We start from the raw sequence: 22,405 nt of genomic DNA, 5'->3' as shown, positions 1-22,405 counted from the left end.
GCAGACGGAACAGGCTGATGATTGTATATTCTGTTTTTATCCCAAACATTATAATACCCCAAACATATATCGCTGTCTGCTGTCCCAGACTCAGTGCAACACAGTGGTCCGGGCAGCAGCAGGGACTCGTCTCTTTGACTTCCTCTGCTGCCTTTTACTAAGTTATGCTACTCCCTCACTTTGCTTAAACTGTACAGAGCAGATCTCTATGGGACGCGTCCCTTCCACGTGCCATATTGCCTCCAATACGCACCCGAGCTATTGTGAACCTGGCAGAAGGAGAATGCTGATCTCTCAGTGACCCTTGTAGGTTTCGCAGATCTCCGGGATCACAACTTCGATCTAAAGTCCCAATTTCTCTAATGCACTGAATCTTACAATTTTAGTCTGTAATACAGAAGAGTCATTTATGCTCAATCATCTTTTCCCCATTTTTATTGCATTCTAACTTTGTCTAAGTCTCTGGAAAGATTCCTTGTTGATAAGATGAACAGTCTTCTCTACTAGAAACCTTATTTTCCTGTCCCTTGATTAGTCTCCTGTCACTTCTCTGAACTTAATTCATTTTTTCAATGTTTTTCTTTAATTGTCGGCACAAAACCCAGAGCTAATAGAACCTCTGTATTCCAATACAGCGTTGCCTTACTTACATTTCTAAAGATTGCAGTAGTTCATTTTACCACGTTATTGCACTGTGATCTTCTGTAACTCCTGCCTTCTCCCAGAGCTGTTAAAACTCACGTTTTTCCATGCTGGAGCCCTTTACTCTGACAGATCCAGTTGGATACTGGAATTTTTTTGCCCACCGATAGGACAATGTTTGGCTATGGTGTAGCATATGCTGTTTGCTTCTTCCCTCTTGTCCAACCAAGGACAGTCACCTGCTCTCTTAGTTAGTTTCAGCTCAGCTATTTTTAATTCACTTGCACAGTAACGATTTCATGTCTTCCTAAGTCATTGGAGAAGAGGTGAAGTGTCAAAAGGCCTAAGCCTGGGACCTGGACTGAACACACCCTCCTTCTGTGCTGGTTCTCCATTTACAATTAGGATTCTTTTCTCAACTTGTCTTTTGTCACTTTCATGTCCATTCAGTGTAATATACTGATTTTGTAACCTTCTGACTTAGTCAAAAGTCATACAGTAGCAAATCTAATGCCTGCAGAACTGTGTTGCATTGCCGTTAGTTAACCCCCATACCTCTAATACCATCCGAAGAAATTTGCCTTGCTAGGTTGACACTACATTTTTTATACACACATGTACTGGCATTTACTTTACTTTATTAAACTTCTGTACTTCTTTATAAATAATGTCACATATTGCTTATTCCATTGCATTGTGCAGGATCGGTGTCAGGCTGACAGTCCTGCAACTATCCAGATTATCTCATTTTCTCTATTACTCATTCGGTACAGTAGCTGCCTGGTTCATTCTGATTCTTCTTGCCAAGGACTTGCAGTATGTCACAAAAAAGATTATTGTAATTATATCTTTAAAACTCAGCCGTAAAGGAAGGGTTAATATCTATTAAACTACCATTTGATTCTTAATACTTTGGTTGCTATATTTGTCAGGAAAATGTTACAGCAAAATGTATTTTTTTCTGAATATGAACTGCTGTATAGTGAAATGGTTTTTTGGCTGGTTGTATACTCTGGCCTTGTACTGCAGGGAAATTTGTACCTTCTCAGTTTATGTTTATGGCTCCCTCTCTTACCTAGTAAGCCATTGCCAGATTTGCAAAATAAGAAAACCTATTTTAAGAAAGGAAGAGAAGTCCCCATGGCTCTTTAGAGACTATGAAAATACCTTCCAGCTACTGCTGGACTGCGTCGAGGTATTCTTTATTCACAGGGCAAGATCTTCTCTGATTTCTTCCGATGTTTGGTGACACTGAGAAGGAAAATGATGCAAAGTTGATGCTCTGGGTTGGTCTACTGGAATAATTTAATTTTGGATTCCTCTCTCGTGCCAACTGCTTTGGTTCCAAAAAGCCTTTCAGGCAGTAGGAGACTACCATAGCAATGAACTGTGTTATTTAGGAATGAAGCTGGAGTTCACCAAAGCTGTTCTCCCAGCTCTCTGAGCTGCGTGGTAGAAACCTCCCAGCCCTCTGACTGTGCCACAGTCTCAGAAAATGCAGCTGCGTGGAGGTCCTTCTGCGTGCCGGGCTGGAGAAGGCTTTGTGGTTGCCTTACAGCTCTAGGTTATGTATCTGCAGACTCTTCCATCTTGCATAGAGACCTTGCCAGGTCTGAATGCTGGTGTGAGAGCTGCAACGTGGCTTGTTCTGAGCGGCTATGAGGGAGTCTGGTGGTGGGTGTAGGTTGTGCAGGCTGGCGGCTCGTGGTGCTCCACGTCTCCGCTGCAGCCTCCGGCTGGAAGGACTTGCGGTGCTGTGCCTCTGCTCGCAGCTTGCACGTGACCACGTGTGTCACCGCGGTGCAAGCTTGATAAATGGGATGCTTCCCGAAGAGCGATGTCTCTCAACAGACTTTTTGCAGCAGAATGAGCCATTAAAACTTACAAAAACTGGTGCAGTAGGGACTAGTGCGGGGAAAGTGGAGGTAGAGAAATCACTCTAAATTCTAGAGCTGTCATCTGCTGATCGTCACAGGTGAAGTTATGAAGGACTAGAGATTAGAAGTTTATGAAACTGTGTTTGAGGGTTCTCATTGCTTGTTTCTGTAGTGCTCTGAGAATGCTCCAGTGCTGAGGGGGGCAAGAACACAATTTAAGCCACAGAAAACTTTGGTAGTTAAAGAATATGATAGAAATGTAATTTCAGAGAAGCTCTAGGGGAAGGGAAATGTGTGTGTATGTTTTTTTGTTTGTTTGTTTTTTGTTTTAACCTTTGCATTTTGTAACTGTACTGCTGAGAGGAAGGGAAAGGGGAAGAAACTCAATCTCAGACATCACACAAGAGAAAAACGGTCTGTTATTGCCATCATCTTTGCGAACAAAAGCTCATTGCTGGCATTCCTGTAAGATAAAAGAGGGAAGACATTCCTAAAGGAAGCTAAGTAAGAGAAAAGAATTATTATTTTTTCCCTTACCCAAAGAGAAGTGTAACCTCAGAATGCCCTGCAAGTTACACAGCCCTGGGGCTAAGGGCTGGGTCTTTGGTTTCCAGGTCCCCAGGGGTGATTAATTGGAGTAATTAAGAATAAATATTTTGGCTACATACAATCTATATGGCCATTTTGTCTGGGTTATATTTATCTTTTCATCCTTTGTTTCAGGTTTTGCTTTTCACCTTTGCTTAAATAAAGAGTAGTCAAACTGAATGTGAATGAAGTTTTAAGTGGAATTCTGATTTATTGAACATATCTGGGATACTCAGACCCTGGTTTTGTGCCAGGCACTCTGAGGTGTAAGGATGAACTGGTGAGTCGTTAACTCATTTCTGGATGTCCTGATTACCATAACCACGCGACAGCTTTCATCTAACAGACCCAATACCTATTCCCAACTTTTTAGTACATCTAAAATTTGGATTTGCTTGCTATCTTCTATGCTGTTGTGTGGTGGAGAGGAAACAGAAAAGTTGCTCGAGGCCAGTGCGTATGGGGTATCTCTGGAGTATCTTACGCGTGTGCTAAGTACCCGTGGGCTGTGTCCACGCGTTGGCTCATCCAGGAGCCAGGTGAGCTCTGCGCAGCGGCCTCGGACACGTTCCCTGCTCCTGCCTGCAGGGAAACCTCCCCCAGGATCCACGTTCACAATGTGTGTGCTCAGCAGCAGTCCCCCGTCTGCTGAGAGGAGAGGGGCAGGTTTTCTTCACACCTGTAACTGCTGCGTTTCGAGTTCTTCTCAGAGTGCAGGTTCCTCCTCAAGAACAGCTTAGGCTGTGCTAGTTTTGTGTCTGGATTGCAGTCTGTTTCCCTTTCTGCCAGACGGCGTGTAAACCACAAACCTCAGGAGTCCTGTAGCGTTCCTGTCTGCACTAGTATTTACACGGCTACTAGCCAGCACAAGTTAACTCACCGTAAACAACTTGATATTTAAAAATGCAGCGCAGCAATGGCTCTGCGCGGCAGGGACAGAAGCCGAGGCGGCACGGCGACCGGGGGGATTTGGAGCTGCCGTAGGCCTCTGGTGCCCAGGACGGCGGCCGTGCCAGCTGCCCGCAGTGTGGCAGCTCTGCAGCGCCAGGCTGGCAGGCCGGGCCTTCTCCGCAGGGCCTGGACAGCTCAGAGAGCTCTGCCTGCATCAGCGGCTCACACACGCGGGCCAATGCTGCCTGCCTCGGGGCTGCGGGCAGCACGCTCTCTAGGAACCGTGTCTGAGGCAGGAAGCCTGAGACGAGCTCCTTCAGAGAAGCCCTGGTTCTTCGGAACGGCGGAGGATGGCCAGCCCCACGCTGGTCACCCCTCCCTTCCTCTGTCTTTCGCACGGGCTGTCTTCCTCGTTGTGTACCACGAGCATCCTCTGCAGATCCAGTGAGTGCTTAATTATCGCTAGCAGCCATGAATGTTAAATAACATTAGAAAGCATATGCGTCTGAGAGAGCACAGAAATCCGAGTGGTAAAGTAATTCCTTTTTTTGGATCTGGCCCAAAAATTCTAGCTGGTGCCTTGTGATGTACGTAAGGAGAATGTCAATAACTTGGAGCAAAATCGGTTGTGACAGATACACATGCACATCTACAGCCTTAGCGTGTTTAAAGTTATGGAGGGCTCTGAAACAGTCTTGAACTGCCGCTTTTTAGCTGTCCTGTAATGGAAACAAAATGAATCATTAATATTTAACGTAGAACCTGATTTTTATTTTTTTTTTTGACTGTCAGTTGGAATTTAACACAAATGTTACATTTTTGTTTTATTGCCAGTTGGAGAATATTGGCCAACACTTTTGTAATGAAGAAAAAGTATTTGCAGTTTTTCAGTTTTGTGAGCTGTCACTGGGATGGAAGGAGAAAGGAGGAACCAAGGATGAGCACTTCCAAACTGAACGTGCCATTATTCTGTGTTGGAGGAGTGCCCGAATGAAGCTGATGAGCCGAAGCAGCGATGCAGACATGCGTAGCCGTAGGCAGTTACTAATGTTCAGCTGGTATTTTACATCAGTGAATAAAAATGGACGGTGCCAAGTGATATAATACTCAGTAACTTCCTTTTGAAATTTGGTGTATGCCACAGAATGCATAACATCTCTCTAGCGTTTGTCTTGGGGTGGCTTTTTGTTCAGCTGGTTGAACTGACCATACTGTACAGCTCGCTTCTGTGAAAGCTCGCCTTAAGTTGCCGGGATGGAGGAGAGAAAACGAGAGCTGACAGTGCCCCTCATGAGGGGAGAGATGGGGACATACAGCAACATTGCAGATCTCTGCTTATGGCTGTCGATCGTGACATATATTTGTAATATAATTTAAATAGATGACAAGCAAATGGCGTATTGAGTTGGCTCTCTGGTGTCTCTCTGTGGTTTCCTGTGTGACACGAAAAAGCCACAATAGTTTTCAGAAATACTTTGTGTGGTACATTGCAATGCTGGTAAGCCACATCATTCATTTCATTTTGCCTTGCGTGTGATTGATACGCCACAAAGCGTTTTGTAGTTGGAGTGGTGCAGGTAGAACGGTGAACCTTGACACAAGTAGCCAAATCCTCAGCTGCTGTGAATTGGAGGAGCTCTGTCCAAGCCAAAGGAGTAACCTTGCTTACACCAAGTAATGTGTGACCTTTAATACAAAAGATGTTTGGCTCTGACTTTCCTTTCCCTGCGTTTTGTAAAATACAGATCTTCTTTTAAAGTGAGCTATTATCCCCAGGTCTCCCCAGGGGCTAAAAACCACTGAGTAAACCCAAAGGCTTTAAAGCTGAAAGGTTCGTTCCGTTGTTTAAAAACGGCTCGTAGAATTCCCATTACTGTCACTTGGAGTTAGGTATAAAGAATGCACAGGAAAAAAAATCTAGAATGTAATAACATTTTTAATGTCAAAATGAATGTAAAGTTATTGGTGTCTTTTAAATCTTAAGCAACAAATATTGAATGTAGTTACAAAAATTATTTTTGTTTTCTCCAGTGTTTCTTCAGTTTCAATGTGAAATCCTCTAAGTCTTTATGTATAAATATAAATATGTAAGTATATAAGCACATAATATATAAGCGTATAAATACCTAGATTTATGAATATAAATGCATAAATATAAGCACAGAAATATATAGACATCTAAACATACAAACATAGATATAAAAAGTATAAATGAGGATATAAAAGCCTGTAAACATGCAAAACATAAATATAGGTCTTTTGCTTATATTACGTAGGGAGCTATCATTCCGAGTACTTGCCTAGTGTCTGATACTGTGATGCACGCATATCTCTTGGTACGCTGGAAACACCGGATGGAGATGATGGGCGAGCGGAGCTCTGCAGTTCCAACCGACCTGAAAAATAAACTTCTGCGGTTACTATTGACTGCAGATCAGTCCGAGATGGGCAGGGGGCTGTTGCAGCAGCACGGTTTGGGTGTGACAAAGTCACGGTGCCTCCAAAGAGACCGCTTTCCAAGGGAATTAGCTGCGCAAAGCTAGAACAGAATTCCACCGCCGTGGTGCGTTTTATTTTACACCATTTCCTGAAGTACTGCTTGCAGCTTGCCTGGTTCCTGTGCTAGGACACCGTGGGCTGGCTTACGGATGTGTCACGTAGTCGGCGGTGAGAGGCTCTGTCCTTCCTGACAGCTCCGGCGCTGCCGCTGCCGCCTGCATGGGAAACACGCGTGGCGTGGGCCCACCGGGGGAGACTCGCGTGGCGTGGGCCCACCGGGGGAAACTTGCATGGCGTGGCCCCGGCTCACGTCAGGCTCGACTAAAAAAGAATGCAAACCCTATTTCTTCCGTCAGCATTTTTAAAGCAAGTTGTTGTGTTTTGGGGAATGTGACTCATGACTTTTTTCAGCTCACTTTTTAGAGTTTATTTAATGTAATCTATTTATTTTACATAGGCTTACTTTATACATTTTATAGTCTGACTATCCAGAACTCCTCCCAGTGGCATGAGAAGAGCTCTTCATGAAACTAAAACACATTATTTGGAAATTATTGAAATCCAAATCATTGTGAGGGAGAAATTAGGCTTCTGTTTGCCCTCTCTTACGACGGCTGATGCCGAAAAGTGCCTGTGAAGTACTGCGAGTGTTGCTTGGGGTGCAGGAGTCGCCCCTCCCAAATTTCGTGCCCGCAGGGCCATGTCCCGCTGGCTGCTGCAGGGCTCCCCCAGCCCGGTGGGGCAGGGGGCTCGTGGTTTGTGCAACCTCCGTGCTGATCTGCTGCTTCTGCTGCTGTTTTGATTTCATAAAATAGAAAATTGCTCATCAAAATTAGATCAGTTTTTTTCTAAGAATATCCACGTATGATAGTGTTCAGCCGTATTGATAGCCCTAGCTGTTAATGAGTAGTATGCACTGAATTGCAAGTCAATTTTAGTTCATTTTTTAATTAAATAAAAGCCAAATATAAATTCTGATAATCAGTTAATCTGCAGTTTGATTAGTAAGTGGAGACATGCAGCATCAGAAATTAGTTTTAATTGTTTGGAATTTCAGGTGGGAAGAAATTGGTGGATAGAGTCTGGGGAGGGTGCTTGCCTTGCTTGTAAAGCGCCTTCTTTTCTGTGGAAAGGGGAGTATTTCAGTGAAGGACATTCAGCTGGTAAAGCTGAAAAACCTGCAGCGAGGGTGGGCCCACGCTCGGCGCCCTGGGGCTGAAGCAGTGCAGCTGCAGCCAGGAACACTTGTAAGAGAAAATGAGCAGCCCAAGGAGTACCCGGACAGCAGCTATCCCCTACAGCTGGTGCAGAAGCTGGCAGCCTGCAGGTGGATCCTTATGCCAGCAGGAGAGGTGTCTGCACTCTAAAAATGTGTAGCTTATTGCTAAGATTTGTAGCTTGTTGTTAAGATTTAGTGCATTTCGTTCGTGCCCAGCCTGGCCCCAGAGATGCTCTGTCTTCTTAGGCAGCATGGAGGTGCTTGCGCACCACTAAGAGGTGCCAGCTGCTGGCATGGCTGTAATGGAAGGCCAAGTGGTGGGGTGATCTCTGCTGGCTTTCACTGTCTTGAAGTGTTTTTTTCTGTACCAAAAATCAGTAAGGGGCAAACCAAGCCGGCGTGTTTCCAAATGCCACGTACCATGCAAAAAATGAAATAAATACCTGTCAGATTACTTAGTGGTAAAATTTTAATACAAATGGTGAAATTGAATCATGGATGAGCCTGTGTGCTCACATGAGTATTTCTGTGATGTCAGGTAAAGGCACAGGGATCAAACCCCGAATTTTTTTGTTTGGCAGTTCTCTGGGGTCAGATTGCCGTGCGACCTGAGCCAGCCCAGAACTAACGAGGCTGTGAGTCGTTAAGGCAACAACGGGCACCGATTTGCAGCCGCACTGATGTACAGAGAACAGCCCAAGCTCATGGAGAAACCCTTTGTGGGTGCTGGAAATGTGGGGTGCTGTGGGCTGTGCTGGGAGCACCGGCTGCCCGTCATCGTGCATTGTGTGCAGCGCCAAGACGTGATGCAGATCTCCTGGCGCTCCACCAGGTGCTTTAGCATGAGATAGTGTTTCCTTCCCTAATCTGATTTAAGCTATTCAGGTGTGTTTTGCTTCAATAAATAACCTCTTAATATAAAAGGATTGCTATTTTGTCATTGTGCCAGAGATGAAAAGGGCCAGAAGATAATTCTATCCGTGGAAAAAGAAAGGAAAAAAGGTAAGGGTGTCTGTGTGATTATAAAGATAGGTGGCGTGTATATTCCGCTAAAATGTGTTTTACCTCTGAACATCTGATAAAAAGGAAAGTATGGGCAGATTGTTTTAGTTATTCCATAGCAAAAATTTATTCTGACAGCTCTGTACAACAAATTAACTGTATCGTCCTGATCTGTGGTCTTCTGACATGATCGTATCGGCCATGAGGCATCTCACCCAAGCCTTGAGGGTGGCCTTACTGGTGTTTGGGTGGCTGAAGGCAGGAGGCTGGTGGCAGGCTTTGGTGTAGAAGTCCTTCTCAGCAGTGCACGACTGCTGAAAAGACTGGGCTTTTACAATGCCTTTCGTCTTCTAGTCTGACAGGGTTTGTGAGGGAAGTGTGTGCCCAGATACGTGCATATACGCAATCCTACGAACACTGCAATCTCAGCAACCACATTTGCATTGGGATGGAGACACTGCATCTAAGCACGAGGCTGTTCCATTGCTGGACACTACATTTACTCCCGAGTGAAGCCAGCAGGGGCATTGGCATTCCCAGTGAAGGAAACATTGGAGTCAAAACCTACTGGGCTAAACTGGAGGAATAAATCTGTACTTGGTTGGCTTCCAGCACAGATACCCACAGGGCTTATTTGAATGTGTGAATGTGACTGCCTGAATGTGTCTGCTTGTATGTCTGTATTTTTGTTCTAAATTGCTGTTTTATTTTGGGGAGAGAAAGAGCATCTGGTGCATCAGAAGGACAGTGCTACGTGGAGCTTTAGTGCTGTAGGCTGTGAAGCAATGGATTGTGTGCTGAAAGGGTGAGTTGGGCCCTCCCTGTGGGAGCCCACAGGTTTTCCCTCCCTTGCTTGGGAACCCAAGTTGCAGACCCACGTTTTTGCATCTTGCAACCAGACAGGACTAATGGCCTGGCGCTGGAATAAGAGTGCAAACAAATTCCAGAGCCTCTTGTAGGAAAGTCACAAAAGTACTGTTTATTTGTTGTTTTTATGGGCAGTACCATATTAAATTTAGGGTTAAAACAAAGAGCCCAGTGATTTCATGTACCTAAAGAACAGTTGGTTAACCAGTCCGTTCTGTTTGAGCTAGTTACCCCCATTTTTGGGCACAAGAAAGGAAGATTTATTAAATATTTTTATTTTTTTTTTAAATCTGTTCTCTAGGCTTTTTAAACCTAACTGTAAGTTTTAGCTGGATACACAAGTGGTTTCATAAGGTTTCATTATCACATAGGAGGGCTGGGTGGCAGGAACAATGAAGCACTGTTAATCTTAGAGTGATATATTGCCTGTGTCGTTATGAACATCTGTACAGTGGGGAAAAAAATGTATGTGCTTTGGAAATGGAAGCTAATGAAGTGAAATTACCAGGATGAAACATGAGCGATTGCCCTGAATTCCAGCGAGAGCCACATCCATCGGAGCAGTGATGGATGCCTCCCCGGCAGGGTGAGTGCAAACCATGGCAGAGCGGCCGCGTGGTGCTCGCTGCTGCTGCTGCGGGTCGGACGCTCACTGGGGAGCTGCAGAGCTCGAGTCTTGGGAGCAATGCTTGAGGAGTGAAAGCGAGCAGGCTGGTCATAGCAGGGGTGCATGTTTCTTTAGCTGCAAACCCTTTCTTGCTTTCTAGCAAATTAAAAAATGGAAAAAAAGAGTAAAGGAGTCACTGTCTAGTAATGACTCGTGCTCTGTATTTTCCCTTTCCTTTAAGTAGGGATATTTGCTGTTATAATTTTCTACAGACAATACATCTTTGAAGGGTTTTTCAATTAAGTTACCTAACAAGCCCCTGAGAGTATCTTGAGGTGAAGACAAGAGAAATCTAGCATAGTGATAGGCCAACATAAAATAACTAAAATACCAATACTACATTGATTTGGGGTTCTTTTAATGTTATATCTACTTACTCTTTTCTTTTTATTCGCTCCATATGTAAAATAAAAAAACTAACTGGATATAGAATAAAAAGGCCAATTAGAGCTCCTTTTCCCATTCCTGCCCTCATCCAGTTCCAGGTAAGAGCTAACACGTGCGTGTATATATATATATATATATACACAGACACACACTCAAGATGAAATGTGTGCTGCCTTGCAATATGTATTCTTAACATATTCACATTTAACTGCACTGCAGCAGCTGCAATCATAATTTAATTCACTTTCAAATTAAAGATTTATTTTTTTTTTTAAAGTATGCTGTAACATAAAGCTGAAGACATTACAGTCCTTTGAAAGTCCCACAAAACACAGCTTATCGTGGTGTTCTGGCTGGCTGAGTTTTGCAGGAAGCACTTAGGGCGTTCTGGGATTCTTTTCTCTCGCCACATTGCTGGATTCTGAACCTCATTTCTTTAACAGAAAGTTTGAACGTGCGAGGCAGGCCTAGTGCCATTTTATTATAGGAACATAAAATTTTTCAGGTTAACTTTGACGTACTTGACAATGCCACAGAAGCTTTACTTAAGGGACTATTTACCTGTTAAAATAACTGGTCATTGTTTCTTTGTTTTTATGTCATTGTCCTTATACATCGTCATCTGTTAGACAAAAGATTTCATTTCCATCTTGTATTCTATTCAATAAATATCCCAATATAACTTTCTGTGATTTCCCCCATGTTCTAAAATTTGATGAATGTTATGACATCACGAAGGTGGCTTGATGGTTTTAAATATTTTTTGTCAATAATCATGAAATATATTTTTCTAATTCTGTGCTCTGCCTTTAATCACTATTCAGATTTGCAGGCACAATATTTTTTCCTTTCATTCACACGTATTTCCTTTATCATGCCTTTATTATCAGACTTTAGAGAAATCAATTTTCATCTGGAAAAAAATTGCTAATTATTTTTTCTCAATACGTATTTCTCTAAGTTCTCTAATTTTCCACAGTAGGGGCCTTTCCTAGAGACTTAGGCTGTTTTTTTCTCATCATCTCTCCTGTCTCCTTTTAATGTGGAGTGAATCATTATTGGATATCCTCTCTTCCATCTCAGCTTTTTGCAGTAATTTTCTCTCATATTAGAGTTGTGCTTAACTGTTAATTTTTGGAAAAAACTTTTTTTTCTTCATTTTTGATTTTCCTCATTACCACTGAAGAAAAATGCAACGTTCCACCTCCCTTTTCACATTCCTTGACTCTCTTTTACTCTTTCTTTGTTTTTTTTATGTCTGATTCCCAACTCTTTTTGAGTCAGGTTTTGCTGCTACTGTATTCTCCTCCTTTCTGCACGTTGATGGGAAGTGAAATAGAAGAAAACTTTGTCCAGTTTCATACAGGAGGAATCCTACTTCCTGGCAGTAAAGATGCCTAAGTGGGTACACAGAGATGGGCCTGCAGTATGTTCTACAAGAAGTTTATTTCTTCCTCAAATGAGCAAAGGCTCGGGAATGGGTTCTGCAGAGTTAGCTGCAGTCTCTGTAAGGCAGTGCTGCAGGGACAACAGAAAGAGTTGCCCTCCCTTGCTCAAAGCAAATAATTTGCTTTATGATGTTGCTTATCTCTACTCTCCAGGCACTTATCTATCTCTTTTTACTCTTATTATTTTCATCCGTGTGGTGGGCAGTTCTCCCAGGGTCATTTTTAGCTTTTCTTTCTATCTTTCACATGCACTACAGTTTTGTTTCATAAGGCCGTCTGTCTCTTTTATAGTCTTACACATAGGAAGTATTTGCTCCTGTTTCTGCTTGGATTTAGTGTGCCCTAGTCATTTGCTTCTGTCAGTAGACGTTCGTATGTACTCACGCTTCATTTCTATGCTGACTCAGGAATGGTTTTTCTTTTTAAAGCTCAATTTACCTTCTTTTGTCCTGTCCATGCACTGCCATGAAGGATTCTCCTAAATACACTTTTATAACCTATTAAAACATACTTCTTAAAATGTGTCTTTCTACCTTTGCTTGTTGCAATTATCTCTGTATTTATTTTTGGTTTTGGTTAATATTATTGTTTAGATGTTATTATGAGGACCTAAGTCTTCAGACGTTTAATATTAGAGTAGGATTAGCTGAAGGCTGTTCCTCCTGTGGATGCTTTGCAGAGGAAATTTGCAGCACTGGGCTCTGGTGACCTCATCCTCTAGCGTGTTTCTTGCATTCTTTATGAGCAGACCTCGGTAGCTGTACAAAATTGCATTGATTTCAGTAGAACTCGCATCTATCACATAAACGAGGTAATGGATTGTAACTAACATCACCGTTAGGAAAATATGAGCGGTGAAATCTACCTTGCTAAAGGGCAAGGCAGGAAAGCAAGTAAGGGCAAATACATCCGTGCCTTTCCTCTGGGGCCGCTGCTGCTCGGTGCGGGGCATGTCTGTGGCGAAGCAGGAGGCCGCGGGTGGCAGCGACCAGGAGGGAACGCGCGTGGAGGGACGTCTGGGCCTCCTAAAACCAAGGTGTTTTATGGCAGCTCTCAGGGAAGCTTTGTCTCTGTACGAACAGTACAAGTAAGTCATTTCCTACCAGGACTTCTGATACTTCTCAGACTTCCCCTTTTTCTGCAGGGCCTCAGCAAGGCCCTGGATGCTGTTCCCACAGGTTGCGTCCTGGACGTGGTGCTGAGGCGCTGCTCCCGGTGGCCCTGCTGGAGGTGAGGCTGGAGCAGGTGGGCCCCGAGGTGCCTGCAGCCTCGGCCATGCCCTCGCTCTGTGTCCCGCCGTTTTTCTGAAGGGGTCTGATGGCGGTGCGGCGTGTGCTTGGTAGGTTGCCGGTAATCTGCTCATGGCAGGGAGAAGTAGAGACCGCGGTGGCTGTAGTGGCATTCAAGAGCCTGGTGTTATACACATACGATGCTTGTAGAAATACCGCATGAGATCATCCTTCCCTGGCACACACTGCTATTAATGGGCAGCCCCTCAGGGACTTCATGAATCAAACATTTTATCTGTATTATTTGTTTTTAGATCCCCCCCCCCCTTACACATATCTGAATGCTTTTTAAAATCCATTTAAAATTTTGGCTTGTATACCATTCAGTTACAAGCTGCTAAGGAGAAATTACTCATCTTAATTTCTTTCCCGTGCTGCCCTTGTGCACAGGATAAAATCAGTGTGTTATCTTTGTAGAGGTTTTGAGCACTTGACATTAGCTGTACTGAAAAACAGATCTTTGAATGAGATACTAAATTATAGAAACCACACTTGGTGACACTTTGACTAATATCTATTATTAAAGATGTAACCATCTTTAACCATTACACTTTATTATTAGTCATAGATTTGGCTTTATTGAAGTTCTAAAAGGATAGCATGCAAACATTTTTTTCTCACATATCCAATATTTGTGGATAAAATGTTCTTAAATGTCTGGGAATATGGGAATATTTACTGTATTTGACAGTAAATACTGTGCCAATGAACTACACAACATGCAAATCCTTTTTTTTTTTTTGAATTCCTTTTACGAGATATGCCACAATGTAATTAGAATGATATGGAGCACAATTGCGTTCACACTCACTAAAATTGTTTTTCCCAAAGGGAATCAAAACTGTTTCAAGTGTTATCTTTACAGTGCACATACATATGCCTCTCCTGCTAGCAGAGCTCTCCGGTCGTTGCTGGGATCTGAGGCCAGCTTGCCGGGTGCAGTGCCCTCCGCTGCAGCCTGACTGCTGCGTGCAGACAGATGTTCCACACTTGCTTGCAAAGGCAGAGGTGTGATGCACCTCATTGAGCGTCCAGAGGGAGTCTCTGACACTGTATGAGTATGTGTGTGCACTTCTCCAAGTTTTTAGCAGCTTGGTAGTCACTGAATAGACACCAAGGGACATATTTTGAAACTGGGCTTTAACCTCCATCTATAAAAAGCACATTTACTTTTACTGAAAGACACGTTTATGTGCAAGTTGGGTAATTAAGAATTTAATCACCCTTTCTCAAGTGAAAATAGTGCTTTCTGCACAGAAACAGAAGCAAAGTCTAGAGGCTTCATTCCAGAGAATTATTTGTAACCTCAATATAGAGTCTGAAATGACTTGTTTGTCTTAAAAATAACTGCATGGAAAATCCTTTAAAAATACATTTTGCCAAGTGTCCAGAACAAAAGGAGCCAAGCCAGAGCAAATCACTGACCTGCAGAAATGACCTTGTTTTATCCACTAGTGCATACAGAACTGTCTAGCATTTGATGGGCATGTCTCAGCTAATCTGGTTTTTATTTCTGTGGAAATTATGTGCTGCTTTTAAGCTCTCAAAAACGTAATTGAATTATTTCAGTTGCTGGAAGCATCAGTGGTATAAACTCCCTGTTCTCTGATCTTGGTGGAAGACCTGTATGGTTTTGGGTGAATGGGAGTGATTCCAGAACTTAGACAATGGGCTGTGTCTCTCTACTGGGCACTTGGGAGCAACTTAGTTTCTTGGTAGCTCATGACAATATTAATCAGCTGGATATATAGATGACACTGAGCTGTGTTGAATCGTCGTTCATTACTTCCAAACAATGGTATGTGGGGCCTTGAAAGATGTTGAAAGTTTTGCCTAAAAAGTGGCAGCATTGTTTAGTTTATAAGATTGCACATAAAACTTACAGTGACCTGATACACGAAAAAGATCGGTCTAAATCAGGTAACTTCACCATGTCTCAGATTGCAGAAATATGTCCAGTGGATAAAGACAGGCACGCTAGCCTATGAACAGAAAGGTTCCAGTTTTCAGTTATCCCTCGCCTTCCCTGCAGAGTTCCTGTGACCAGCTAAGACAATAGGATAAGCTTCATTTTCATCTAAAATATATTCTAACCCTGGGATGTATAACGTCTCCGTTTTTTTTGTGCTGCTGAGAGTTTCCCCAGTCTCTAAACATGTCATTACATTCACCCAACTGGTGGTCCTATGCTTGGCTGCCCTTAAAGACAGTGACTCCTGCATTTAAGGAAACCTTCATTCCTTTTTGTCAGCACAAAGCTAATTTTGAAAGCCAGCTGCAAAAAATGGAACGTGTACTGCTACGGAAGAACTGTGCCCTGGAGGATTTTCCTATTGAAAAGAAAGGCTGCAAGAGTCAGTTGAGTTAGCTCTCAAGCTGATTTACAGTGTAGTGGATGACAGAATATAGCTCAGAATTATGCATATATCATTCATGTTTCATTCATTTTTTTCAAAACTGCTGTCTGTGACTTCAGAAGGTGATGGATATTGCCATGTGCTTATATAACTCATACTTCCGTGACAATTAATTTAGAATAATGCTCTGACATTTTAGACCACTGTGTTATTACAAATGCTTGTTTTCTTTAATTTTGTTGGTGCTTGCATATAAGTCAGTACACCAATATATATTGCTCTTATTTGCCTTAATTAAGAAGGGTCTAAAATTTTGTGGATTTTTATGTTTCTGGGTTTTGTGTTCTTTTGTTTTTTGTTTACAAACACTCTGTTTATAAACACTTCTATTGCATGAGACAATCTACCAAAAGCATGGCATGGGCAGGGTGTGGAGGAGCAGGAAAATCAGTACTTTTTCCATGCTTGCTACTTCAACAAATGACACAGCTCGTGCTGCAGAAGGTGCCAGCCCGGGTTCCTTCACATGGAACTTGAGCTCCTGGTAGTAGTGAATGAGACAGGCTGGATGAGCTGGCTTCCAGGCCTCTTTTTATGGATATATAGCACTTGTTTGAAATAAACTCATGCTGCTATGATTCATTTGAAATATATAGATAAATAGATTACTTGCCATGATTCTGATTTTCCAGTGCCAACTGCCATGGGTTTGTCTCAGGAAGATACGCTCAGGAGCATGCTGTCCGAAGGCTGTGTCAAACGCTATCTGAGGCTTCTGAAATCCGCCCCCAGACATGGCACTAGCTCAGTTGTGGGTTTTTGCCCGGTTCCTGGTGTTGCGGCTTCTCCTCGCTGAGCGAGCTCGGGGCCCGGAGCTCTCCCCGGTGCTGTTGGTGGTGCCCCGGCCCCGGTGCCCGCGGGGTCGCAGCTCTCCCCGGGGCAGCACCGCACATCGGCATCGGCGCCTCGAGACGGCAATCCCTAGTGCTCAGGTGGCCTTGGAGCTGTGCGCGGCACACGCGTGTATTTCACTCTCTCCTTCTCTGTTAACTTTTGATCGTGTTGATTGATTTCAGCAAACTGGGTAGGGTTACCCAGTGTAATTAAATATTGACACGTTTGGGGACAGGAGAAAAAAAATTTAAGCGGCCTCACAGGTGTCCCACCTAAGGAGGAAGGTTGCTGGATAAACTCATACAGGAGGGAACCACAAAACAAAGAGACTTTGTAAACACCCCCATCGCAGAAGAAAGCTTCAATTTACCAGAAGGGAATTTAACAAAAAACATATTTCTGTAGAAAGCAGGTTTGCTACTGCTGAGTGTCACAGAACTTGGTTTTCCAAGTCTGAATCCAGTGAAGAATGGGATGTGTACACTGACAGGAAACTTGGTTGCACGTGCTCATTAGAGTTTGTATTTTCTTTAGCTGGCAGCTCCCATTTGAAATTTTCAAAAAGAATGACCGTTTTCAGACTTCTTTTTTTTTTTATTGTGACAAGGAAAGCTGTTCATCTGAAAAAATGGAGTTGGTTCTGCTGAACTGTGTTATTACTTGATTGTTTTCAGATAAATTCCATTCTGTGTGTGTGACATAATTAGTTTCCAAACTCATTGTGTAAAAACCTGTAAGTAAACCTTCTGATAATGGAAAATAGCAATTTCTGATTTTAAGGGCTAAGTTAGGTATTATCCCAGGCTAGAATCCTCATTAGGATATCCTTTATAGATGCATCTGATTTTTCATCTTTGAGCTTAAATGCTTTATTAAACAAATGTATTCTCTTATAGACCAAACAATAATGTTTGGTAGTGCATCATTCTGTATTTATTGTTTGAGGGAAATTACACATTTCTCTCAAATGTCCTGGAATTTTCATATCTGAAATGAATTGTAATATATCCATCTTTAGAATAACTTCCCAATAGCTTGTATTTGGTTTATTAGGAAACCCAAGGCTAGCAGTACCAGACTGTTTTTTGAACTCCATTATATTACATTATATACAACTTTCTGTCTCCTGTTGGAAAGTCGCAACACCTAAAATAGAGCATTCATTAACTGATACTTATAGGAAATAATGTTCTGTTCCTCTATGAGATTGGCTGTCCTTGATACAGTTTCTTCCCTAAAACAGCAGTGAAAGAACGAAAAATGGGTTTGCTGGGTTTGCAACCTTCCTTACTTTCTGAACATGTATGGAAATAACATTGTATTTGTCGTAATGCATTGATAAGTACAAATTCCTGGTTCTAGAGGGCAATTGTCATAAAGCTGGTTTTCTAAATGGGAGATGGGATGGGGAAAAAGAGAGGGACACTGCTGATAGCAAAAATATTCAAGGGGAAAGAAGAGAAACATTAAATACTACTGTACATATAGAAGTCGGGTTATCATCTGATTTAAGGGAACATGAGTCTGGGGAGCTCCAGTATCTGGGGCATCCAGACCCTTCCCTAGTTCGGACAGGAATGTTTTGACGGCTTTCCCGATTAGAGATAACGGCGCCGTGCAAGTGGAGCTCCCTGCACTGCACCCGGGACAGGGCATAGTCACTCGCAGTTCATCAGGCACAAGCTTTTCCTCTGTGCTGCCTGCCTGCTCTGCACAGGTGTGTGCCGAGAGCTGGTTTTGGCCGGGGCTTTGCTAGGGAGCCCGGTGGGTCGCGAGAGGCTGCGTCCGCCAACGCCAAATCCATGCCCTGAGTGCTTAGGGCAAAAGTCCGTACGTTTCCTTACTGTACTTACATGCTGCTTGCTGTGCTGGTGCTCTGCGGGATTTACAAGCTGTGAGTAAACTGTATCATGAAGTGAGAAAGAAGTATTTCTCAACTTTTAGTAATCCAATTATATGTCGTAAGTACTTGGCTATGGAAGGATGAGACCCTGCCACATTCACAAATCTGATATAATTTACGATGCTCTCAAGTGATACCCATCTGTATTTATCGTTTAAGCTGTAAGAGATGTTTTTGCAGCTTAAACGTGTTGTAAGTGCATTGGAAATCTTTACTTTTATACCAGTGATGTGCAAACAGAGCTGCTCTTATTCCATCCTGTTTGGGAAGGGCACAGCGTCATAAGAAAATAATTGCTCTCACGCTCACAGTCTGGATCACTTCTCATTGTAAGGGCTATAAATCAATGCTAGACACTAAAAAGCAAACAGTTTATTCTGGAGAAAAAATGGTTTTAAGTGGCTGAAGAATGTGTCCCTTTGGAACGACACGTTGAACAAATACCTGCTGTCTGTAAGACACTGACTGTTGGGTTCTGTGTTTCCAGGTTGTACGTGCCTCCAGGTATTGCATGTTCTGAAGATACAAAATAAAACACTAGAATTATTTTCTCCAGATAAACATTTATGATATCCAGAGGACGGATTCTATCTGAACAAGACAGGCGTAGTTCATCTCTGCCCGAAGTTTCTAAGTGTAAATCAGTGAAGTACTCGTGTGAGCCAGGCGCAGGCTGAGCTGGTAAGAGGAATAAAAAGCTACGTACTGGGAAAGCAGTAGTGCTATGTCTTTGGCCGTATTCAGGCATATTTATAGCTGAAAGTAGCTAGAAAGCAGGCTTTTAAATATTGTTGCTACCTGCAGGAGCAGGTTCTCAGTCATGTATCCTACTATGTCACTTTAGTGGACAAATTTATTAGACTTTTACCGTTTTCTTGTTTTCCTATCCTTTTGCTCATTGAAAATTAATGAAAAATTAAATACAAAAGCAAATTACTTTACTGTTATATTAGTCATATACAGTGTGCTTCCTCTCTGGAGGCTGAATTTCCAAGGCTAGATCCATTCCTCTGATTTACAGACAGAACAGTGTCGCTGTGTATAACTAAGCAGGCCGAGTATTGCCAGGTTAGTCACACAGTTTCAGCTGTGTATATATTGTCTAGACGATGCATTTTATTGATATTTTCCAGACTTGTTTCTTTTTTTTTCCTTTTTTTTTTTTTTTTAAGTTTTAATAACTATCAGAGCAGCTTCTGAGGACCTATGAAGAGTAGCTTACTTACTGATATTAAACATTATTGTAGGAGTTCTGAACATTCTGCTGCTTCAGGTATCTGATGTGGAATGTAGAAATTTGGCAGTGAGTAATTCCGAAATGAAATTGTTCCTCTTTCCATGCTTATGAAAAGCAATTCATAACTGTGTGACATACAGATCTTTGGCATTCTTGTTGGACTTTATTACACATTTGCTTTGATTTTCACAGTACTGCCTCAAACAGAGCCCAAACCACATTGATAATACCATACAATTGAAGACTGTAGACATAAAAAAAAAAAAATGGGTAAAATTAAGGTTATAAGGGCAACCTATTTTAGGCATTTCTTAACTTCGAAGTGCCTGATTTTCCAGCTTATTTTGAAATAGTTTTTTTGTGGGGGACCTGATAGAAGGTCATTATGGCATGCACAAAGGGAAAATAATGAAGGAGACTAGCCAAGTGCAATAAGGCTGGTTCTCAAAGGCTTTGAAATATTATTGTTACTGGGCCTATAAATATTGTTTAAAAGCCTTTCAGAAGACAGTTTCCCCCTAGGGGTGCTGTACAAAGCAACAGTGTTCTCTGCTAGAATGTCCTTAATACAAGGCTTTTAGATATTGCTACTTTCATTAACGTCTTTATTCTAAAAGTACTGAATAAAAACATTTCTGATGTGTCCTCTTCTTCCCCTCTGAGATGTTTTCTTGTCCTGGATCATGCCTAGCTGTGGATGTGGGTGACTGGAGCTGGCTGGCTGTGCCATGCACAAGCGATAAGATTAAATCGCGCTAGACAATAAATGAACAGGCTTCATTATTTACTGACTGGCTTAGTTTGATAGGGAGATTTCTGTATTTTCTTTCAATTCCATCTGTATGTTCAGTGTCAGAGCTGTCCAAAATCTCCCTGTGGCTGCTCAAGACACCTTCCCATTCCCATATGCCTCTTTTTTCTCCAAACAAGTGTGCTAAGTACACTGCATTTCTCTGGGGAAGTTGTGTTCAAGCCACAGCCTGCTTTAAGCATCCTCCTTCGGAGAGGGATTTGGTTGCCTGGAAACTGCAGCTGGTCAAACTGGGGGATTTCAGTTCCAGAGGAATTTTTTTTTTTTTCATTTGGGTTGAAACAAAGACTACAGAATTTCTTCCAAAATCACTGTTTAAAAACTGATCAGTTGAGCCTTTCATTCTGATATAATCCGAAAGTTCCATTTTGAGTTTGTTAGAGGATATAAAACATTTAAATTAAAAGTTATTTTGGTATTCTGCTCCAGAAGGGTTAAATTGGATCATCTTGAGTTCGTCAGAACACTTTTGCAGCTTCTGTTTGGAAAACAAAGCTCTTGCAGGAACATGTTTGCATGACAAGTTTTGTTTTTGACAAGATTATTCTCAATAGAAAAATGTTAATTTGGAAATTTTTGCAGGGGGCTGCACTTGTTTCTCGAAGTTCAAATTTGGGGTTTCTCTTCACGACAGTGACTTTTTAATCCCTACCCATTATTTATTCAGCTTAGGAGCATTGCCGTATTTCTTCCCTCTGTCTTTATGGCCTGGCTGCGTTTTACCCAGCTCGGCGTAGCGTCCGGCTGCGCTGTTGGTGAGTGGCTGTACGTGAGCGTCTCCTTTCTGAACGGCTGGTCACAGGCGTGCAGAGGTCCAGCACCTTTACTCTGGGGTTATGGATGCTGTAGGTGTACACCGGTGTCTTCGACAGTTGTTGGATCAAAGCAAGGAGCTGGATTTAAAAAAAAAAGTTGTGCTTTACTGAGCTCAAGGTGAACCTGATGTAAGAGAGATTCTTTTTTTTTTTTTTTTTTTTTCCCTTGAGCTTCGTGATCTGCTTCTTTCATATCTGCTTACAAGCTTGAGTGAAGAGGAAGTAACGTGATGTTTGGCACTTCTTTGATATTCTGCTGGTACCGATATTAAATAATACTGGAGAGTATAGATGGTAGTTTCTGTAAATATATGGAGTTTCTGTAAATTAACTGCTGGAGAACTTTCCATAAGATACAGAATGGGTCCATTTCTTCCCCTACTCAGTCAGGTAGTTTCATTCTAACTTATCTCATTGGCACATTTGTTTGTAGCAAGTTTTTTATTTTCGTATTTCTATTACACCACTAAAAAGATATCAATAAAATTTACCTTTCAGTCTCAAATGTCCATTATAATAACTTCTATCCATTGTGATCCATGGCAAGTGCCAAGATATCAGGATAGGTCTAGTATAAATTTGATTTTATGAGATTATCAAACTTTTATAAAATGGTACGATTGTGTTAGCTGATTGACAGCAGGAAACACATTTTGGAGACGTAACTTTGCCCTTCTTTTCATTTTTAAGTTATTTTCATTTCGCTTTGAGCATTTTAAAGCTAACTGGTTAGGCTGGGCCTACGTTAAGAGTAGAATGTGTAAATTAAAAGGTAGGTAGCTTGGAGCACAAGTATTACTGTAATGACTTCATTCAAAGCAGTCTTTCAAAGGAAGTGCTGACCTACTTGCTTTTAATGGGGCCTCTTTAATCATACATAATTAAAAATTCTTCTCTTTTTTTTTCTTTTAGGAACTCACCACGTGAAAACTGTTGTGAATCAAAATGGTCACTACCTAGAAGTTACAAGAAGTTACGCAGCTACAAAAATAAATAGCAAGTAGATACTTCC

General features: G+C 42.2%; 1 protein-coding gene across 30 annotated transcripts in view; it reads left to right on the top strand.

The window, feature by feature from the left end:
- LRRC7 (leucine rich repeat containing 7) overlaps positions 1-22,405 on the top strand; it is a 181,828-nt gene that overhangs the window by 37,312 nt on the left and 122,111 nt on the right. For 4 of the 30 annotated variants that reach the window (XM_080601805.1, XM_080601786.1, XM_080601776.1 and 1 more), the window contains exons 1-3: positions 8,159-8,548; positions 8,666-8,718; positions 22,306-22,389. In XM_080601805.1, the coding sequence (XP_080457931.1) occupies positions 8,397-8,548; positions 8,666-8,718; positions 22,306-22,389 (289 nt within the window). In that variant the 5' untranslated portion in view covers positions 8,159-8,396. Of the gene's footprint in view, positions 1-7,890; positions 8,094-8,157; positions 8,549-8,580; positions 8,719-19,017; positions 19,212-21,245; positions 21,334-22,305; positions 22,394-22,405 lie in introns of those variants that run through there. The other 26 variants (XM_080601781.1, XM_080601779.1, XM_080601798.1 and 23 more) reach the window with 21 other exon arrangements.

The sequence above is a fragment of the Anser brachyrhynchus genome (assembly GCF_964034855.1).
Source record: "Anser brachyrhynchus genome assembly, chromosome: 8".
In the NCBI taxonomy this organism is placed as follows: Eukaryota; Metazoa; Chordata; class Aves; order Anseriformes; family Anatidae; genus Anser; species Anser brachyrhynchus.
This window is presented reverse-complemented; position numbering and strand designations above follow the sequence as displayed.